Genomic DNA, 7,500 nt, shown 5'->3' with positions numbered 1-7,500 from the left:
TTTACCATATCCTTATCAGTCACCTAAAGTGCCGGCGTATCTAAAACTAATATCTGATTCGTCTTCTTATCCTCCTATTTTTTTTCGCCCTCAGTAGCGTAAGAATAGTGAGTCTTTCTTTGCCTCCTCAGTAGCGTTATATATAGTGAGTCTTTCTTGCCTTTCAGTAGCGTAAGAATAGTGAGTCTTTCGTGCCTCCTCAGTAGCGTTAAATATGGTGTCTTTCTTGCCTTTCAGTAGCGTAAGAATAGTGAGTCTTTCTTTGCCTCCTCAGTACCGTTAAATATAGTGAGTCTTTCGTGCCTCCTCAGTAGCGTTAAATATGGTGAGTCTTTCTTGCCTTTCAGTAGCGTAAGAATAGTGAGTCTTTCGTGCCTCCTCAGTAGCGTAAGAATAATGGATCTTTCGTGAAATTCGTTATCAAATCAGTCAACAGTAATTCACACGTTACAATACTAGGTCTTTCTTGTATATCATGTCCATCACATACAGTGTTTTCTTCTGAGAGACATGGCATCTTGCATTTATAAAGGAAAAATTAATTCCTAGTGTCCGAAAATGTTGAGACTTTCCATCAAATTCTCGCCAACCTAAGAAATTAATTCGTCTGAAAAATAATGAAACTGTCGCAGCCTGTTTGCGCTCAGGTAAAATCTTTCTCGTTCAACACAGTCTCATCCTGCTTTTTATGATAGTTTACTGGGTATATATATATATATATATATATATATATATATATATATATATATATATATATATATATATATATATATATATATATATAAACTGCTTTATTCTAGAAATATGGATGTTTCGTGCAATTCATTATCAAGCAACGACAAATTGTTCGTCACAATAATTACTGCATTTTTCCAGTCCTTATCGATCACGTCAAATGCCTTCCTGTCTCGAGCAACAATACTGGCATCGTCCTCTTATCGTCCTATGATGGTCGGCTCTTCCTCAATGGCATACTGGTCGTCCGGTGCTTTGTCCTTCTTCCTCTTACGTGAACACACCCCAAAGGCCACGACAGCGATCACCTGAAAAAAAAAAATTAACAGTGAAATATTTACTCCGATATGTACCTCTTCCTTAGATATACACATCTTTATTTTGTTTTGATTTTTTAGGCAAGGTGGAAGGACCCAAAGACCAGAAGGCCCGCAAGATTGTTCCCTCTAGAAAAAATTAAAATAAAAAGCAAATTCAAGATCCGTACCCTGACTTGGCCGAAGTTTTGCTTCTTGTGCCTCTTATTTCACGTAGCTCAGTGCCAGAAAAACAATGTCACTGCTTTCTAGTCCTCTTCATTGCACTGCTTCGTGACTAGCGTTATGTACCAGTGTTATGCTATTGTTACAACTCAGCATTTAAGATGGAGAGATGGCTGTTTTAGGCCAGGTAAAAAAGAGAATAGTGATTTATTTTGCAAATGACACTGTAACGCCTGTAATAGTCTGACGTCTTTTATTTTTATCTGTATCTGTGTGTGTGTCTATCTATCTATCTATCTGTCTATCTGTCTATCAATCTATCTACCTTTTACCTCATGTACTTCCTGTTACCTCTAGGATTGAACTGATCTTAGGAAACTGCGCTTGAAGATGAGTGGAATGAAGGAGCGATATTTCAGCCTGACAGTTTCAACAGTTTCCCCTAAACAGATATTTGTGGTCGCAAGAATGACATGAAAAACGTTATCGTAGTGAAGTGGTGGTGATGATGGCGGTGATATTGATGATGATGGTAGTGATGATGGTGATGAATATGTGTCGAGAAAAATAATGTTGATAATGATGAAAGTGGTGCTGGTGGTGGTGGTGGTGGTGGTGAAGATGAAGATGATGATGACGATGACGATGATGCTGGTGATGAATATGTGTGGAGAAAAATAGTGATGATGATGATGATGAAAGTGATGGTGGTGGTGAAGGTGATGATAATGATGGTGAAGGCTATATACGTTACGAGAAAGATAATGATGGTAATGATGATGTTGATGGTGACGATAATGATGCCGATTACGATAAAGGTGATGACGACGAGATGACGATAATGATAACTAAATGACGATTACGATAAAGATGACGATAACGATAAAAAGGACAGTCACAGAGATCAAAATAATTCTTCAGAGAGGAAGGGTGTGAGCTGGGAGCAGGGCAGTGAAATGGCGGGGGACAGGGCGACATGGAGGCGACTTGTTTGTGGCCACCCCTGACTGGATTGAGGCGTCTGGCAATAGATAGATGGATAGATAAATTGATCTTACCTCAATGACGAAAGTAACCCAGCCCAGTATAAAGGAATATCCATAGTGCCACGTAGAGCCCTTAGGATGTCTTAAAGGAAGTTTTTCCGACGCGTAGTGGTACTGATACATCACTACCTCCAGCACGATTAGCACACACCCGGCTGTAGAGAGAGAGAGTGTTAGAGAGAGGGAGGGAGAGAGAGAGAGAGGGGTATGCAGTAATGGTGGTGGTATTCCGTCACTCCCTCTCGCATGTTCATATTATACTCTCACTCAGTCACTCTCACTTACTCACTTTCTCAGTCACTCACCCACTCTCACTCACTCGCTCATTCAGTCTCGCTCTCACGCACTCATTCACCCTCACTCACCCACTCACCCACACTCTCACTCACTCACACTCACTCACTCACTCACTCACACTCACTCACTCACTCATTCACTTTCACTCACTCATTCATTCACTTTCACTCACTCATTCATTCACTTTCACTCACTCATTCATTCACTTTCACTCACTCATTCATTCACTTTCACTCACTCATTCATTCACTCACTCTCTGATTCGTAGTGGTATTTGCACACACACACACACATACACACACTCATTCACTTTCACTCACTCATTCACTTTCATTCACTCACTCTCTGATTCGTAGTGGTATTTGCACACATACACACACACACACACACACACACACAGACCTTTGATGCTGACTTTTACAACGGTGGTGATGGCGGGTCAGTGTATGTTAATTGGTTGTTGTGGTGGTGGTGGTGCTGATGTTATTGTGGTGGTGGTGGTGCTGTTGTTGTTGTTGTTGTTGTTTTTACTGTATTGTGATTGACTTTATTTATTTATTTATTTATGCATTTATTTATTTTTGTATTTGTATAATTGGTTTTTGTTTTTTCACCTCATAAAAGTGTGGGTATTGTTATTGCAGTGGTAGATGTGTATGTGATAGGAAGCGTTAGCAGAAACACACTGAGGTGGTTTGGCCATGTGGAGAGGATAGAAAGACCGACGAGGAGAGTGCATGTGAGTGAGGTGGAGGGGGGAAGATGGGGGAGAAGGCCATGGATGAGATGGAGGGATGGAGTGGAGAGGTATATGAGAGAGAGGGGGGTGTGAGCTGGGAGCAGGACAATGAAATGGCTGGGGACAGGGCGACATGGAGGCGATTTGTTTGTGGCCACCCTTTACGGGATTAAGGCGTCTGGCAATAGATAGAGATAGATAGTGTTATTGTATCCTTAGTGTTGTAGCTGTGTAGGTTAGTGTATTGTAGTTGTAGCCCTCAATACACTACCTCCCACAATGTGACTACACGCTGCCAGCCTCTTGTACATGTAGCGAGTTTCCTTGAAGGTGTAGACGGAGAAGAGGAATCCCATCAACATCACACACAAGCTGATGATGGAGAAGGCAGCCACTGAACGCTGGTAGTCTGGGGGGGGGAGAGGTATAGCATCATCATCATCATCATCATCGTCATCATCATTATTATTATTATTATTATTATTATTATTATTATTATTATTATTATTATTATTATCATCGTCAACAACGCTATCATCATCGTCATCATCATCATCATCATCATCATTTTTATCATTGACATCAACACTGTCATCATTATCATCATCATCATCATCATTATTATTATCATCATAGTCACCATCATCATCATCATCATCATCATCCTACTCCTCGTTTTCTTTCTCCCCAGTCATCATCATCATCATCACTTTATCTTCCTCCTCCTCTCCCTCCTCCTCTCCCTCCTCCTTCTCCTCTTCATCATCATAATCATCATCATTTTATCTTCTTCCTCCTCCTCCTCCTCCTCCTCTTCCACTTAATCATCATCATCATCGTTAATATCGTCATAAACACTACCATCATCATCATCATCATCATCATCATCATCATCATCATCATCATCATCATCACCACAATACGGATCTAGTACCGACCGTCCTTACACGGCATGAATAATTTTCTTTGATCATCACTAAGGCCCGTATCGTCGTCTTTTAAGGAGGTCTCCTAACTCCTCTTCCTTAGCGATTCATTTTGGGATACGGCTGAGTAATATTATTTGTGCGTCATTTATAAAGATTATGGTGATATTAGAGTGATTTAAGTGAAACAGACGACAGCAACGAGTAATAAGCAAAATAAATCTCTTAGGAAGAGGTCTTAGGGAGCGAATATAATTTTGTACGTCATTTATGAGGAGCATGGCGATATTAGAATTATTTAAGCGACAGAGAAGAGGATTGCAAGGCGCAGTAAGGAAATAAATCGCTTAGGAAGAGGTGTTAGGGCTCCTACAATGGGCCGTCTCGTCTTTTTTTTTTTTTTTTTTTTATTATAAGACACGTTTGCATCATAATTTCTGAGTAATAAAATAATTATATGCAGTTTTAAGGTAATTACGCACCTGAAGCCCCGGTACACCTGGCGTAATAAAAAGAGAATGGTATGCTCGTTTGTCTGTCGATATAGAGCTGTCCCACTAGAGAAAATTTTATTTTATTTATTTATTTAATTTATTTATTTATTGGTGGTAGGTTGTGGCCACCATCATCCACTCACTTGATGTAGTGCTGCCTGCTTCCTTCACCTTTATCATTCTTTTTCTGTGTCTGCCCTCCTCTCTTCCTATTTCTCACCATCGTCCACTTGATATAGTGCTGCCTCCTTCCTTCACCTTGATCATTCTTTTTCTGTGTCTGCCCTTCTCACTTCCTGTTTCTCACCATCATCCACTCACTTGATGCAGTGCTGCCTGTTTCGTCCTTCACATTTATCATTCTTTTTCTGTGTCTGTCCTCCTCTCTTCGTGTTTCTCCCATCTTTCCTGTCACGTTTTATTACTCTTCTTTCCTTATCAGACGGCGTTACATTGAGTGACAAGCCTAATGGTTTCCTGTAAGCCAGGAAACCATTTACAACGCTGGGTGGTAACCATATAACCAACCCATACGTGTTCCCTACGTGTCAACAAGTGGGTTGGCGGAGGGTCAGTGCCCCTCCGTGTAAAACAACTGCTGTAACTCAAAGACAAGCGGCCACCCCTTACGGGATTATGGCGTGTGGCTATAGGTAGATAGATTTGTGCATTTATTTATTTATTTATACATCTATCCTACGCAATCCTAAGCATATAAACCGAGACCAGTGACGTAGCTATAATAGGGGGGGGGAAGGTCCAGGCCCCTCAATCTCACCTTTGCCTACCCCCCTTTACTGGCCCCCTTCAGTTCCCCCCCCCTCTCCTCGCATCCACCTCCCTCCCCAGAATAAGGTTTGACCCCCCTTTTCCTCCCCTGTCTCCCTCCCCCTTCCCCTCCCATGTCCCCCTCCCATGTCCCCTGTCCCCTTCCCCTGTCCCCTGTCCCCCTCCCCTCTCCCCTGTCCCCCTCCCCTCTCCCCTGTCCCCTTCCCCCTCCCCCTCCCCTCCCCTCCCCTCCCCTCCCCTCCCCTCCCCTCCCCTCTCCCCTGTCCATTTCCTTCCCCCGCCCCTCCCCTCCCCTCCCCTCCCCTCCCCTCCCCTCTCCCCTGTCCATTTCCCTCTCCCTCTCCCCTCCCCTCCCATTTATTCGCTCTGCCAATGGTACTATACTCCTTTCATTCTAACTTGGCCCAGAGTTTCATCCTTGTGCAGCTTATTTCACGTAGCTCAGTGGCGGAGAAGGACCATGCTACGGCTCTGCATCCTTTGCACAGCACTTCTTCGTGACTAGCATCGTCTTTTAGTGCTAATGTGTTGTTACTTCTCGGCTTTAGGTTGGAAAGATGGAAATTTTAGGCCAGGTTAGAGTGAAGAGGGTACAGTGTGAGTTTGCTTTTATCTATAGTCCTTTTAACTTTACTTGGCCCAGATTTTTGTCCATTTGTAGCTTATTTCACGTAGACAAAATTGTGGTTCAGCATCCTTTCCGTAGCACTTCTTCGTGACTAGCATATTCTGGGGTTAATCTATTCTTACATAATAATTCAAGGTGGAGAGGTGGCAGTTTTAGGACAAGTTAGAGTAAAAAGGAGATATAGTCACGAAGAAGTGCCGTGGAAAGCATGTAGGGTGACAGCGCTGCGTGAAATAAACAGCAGAAGGACGAAAATTTGAGCCAAGTTAGAGTAAAAGGGATATAGCACTCCAGTCATACACTTTTAGCAGTCCCCTATCGCTACATGGTCGCTAACAACTCAACTTCCTAATGTAGAAAATATCGAGTTATCAGCACGCACTTGGTGATTTATAGGGAGAAAACGCTGGCCCCTATCGCGACCTGTTTCTGCTTCATTTATCACGCGGGGTGCAAGGGGAGGGGTGAGTGAGAGCGTCGCGTGCTTAGTTTCCTGGGAGGGGGTAAATGAGAGCGTCGCGTGCTTAGTTTCTTGGAGGGATAAATGAGAGGGTCGTGTGCTTACTTTCTTGGGAGGGATAAGTGAGACGATCGCGTGCTTAGTTTCTTGCCCTTATCTCTAATTGATCTTTTTATACACGATGACATGGAGGCGATTCGTTTGTGGCCACCCCATCCATGATTAAGGGGCCTGGATATAGATAGATAGACAGACAGACAGACAAACAGATAGATACTGTAGATAGATAGATAGATTTTCTCCATACTGTCTCCACGGTGTATTATTTAGCGTTATTTGCGGACCTACCTGTACTTAATTAACGAGTCTCAGGTAAATATACAGGTGGGTGGAGATACTGACCCCGATGATAACCCACGCCCATACCAGCAGACTGAGCCGTCCTTGCAACACAGTACACCTCCTGCTGAGTTGCTAATTACGCACCTACCTGTATTTAATTAACGAGTCCCAGGTAAACAAGGAGGAAAGAGACAGGTGTGTGGACAGACTTACCTAGATGCGTTGCGTCCTTCGGTGTCTTTGTTGGGAAGAGATTATGAGGTACACAGGGATCTGAAATACACAAGGATATCATGTGTGTGTACATTAACCACGTACATACATACACACACACACACACACACACACATGAACGGGTCTTGAATTTGGCTCTCCGTAATCTTGTTTATATTTTTTCTTGGAGGGAAGAATTTGCCAGGGTCTAGCCTTTGGTTCCTTCTTCCTTGCTCTAAGAAAAATGTATATAACGTACATGCATACATAAGCACACAAATACTTAAATACATATTATACATATATACATACATACATACATACATACACCTCTCTCTCTCTCTCTCTC

General features: G+C 42.7%; 1 protein-coding gene across 1 annotated transcript in view; it reads right to left on the bottom strand.

Moving 5' to 3' along the window:
* Positions 1-935: 935 nt before the first annotated feature.
* LOC145416309 (transmembrane protein 114) overlaps positions 936-7,500 on the bottom strand; it is a 33,267-nt gene continuing 26,702 nt past the window's right edge. Inside the window, exons 2-5 of the mRNA XM_080285310.1 lie at positions 7,152-7,211; positions 3,571-3,708; positions 2,276-2,418; positions 936-1,043 (exon numbers count right to left, since the gene is read on the bottom strand). Of these exons, the coding sequence (XP_080141436.1) occupies positions 936-1,043; positions 2,276-2,418; positions 3,571-3,708; positions 7,152-7,211 (449 nt within the window). The remainder of the gene's footprint in view (positions 1,044-2,275; positions 2,419-3,570; positions 3,709-7,151; positions 7,212-7,500) is intronic.

Source organism: Coenobita brevimanus, chromosome 105 (genome assembly GCF_032717465.1).
Source record: "Coenobita brevimanus isolate Jiangsu-jjx chromosome 105, ASM3271746v2, whole genome shotgun sequence".
In the NCBI taxonomy this organism is placed as follows: domain Eukaryota; kingdom Metazoa; phylum Arthropoda; class Malacostraca; order Decapoda; family Coenobitidae; genus Coenobita; species Coenobita brevimanus.
This window is presented reverse-complemented; position numbering and strand designations above follow the sequence as displayed.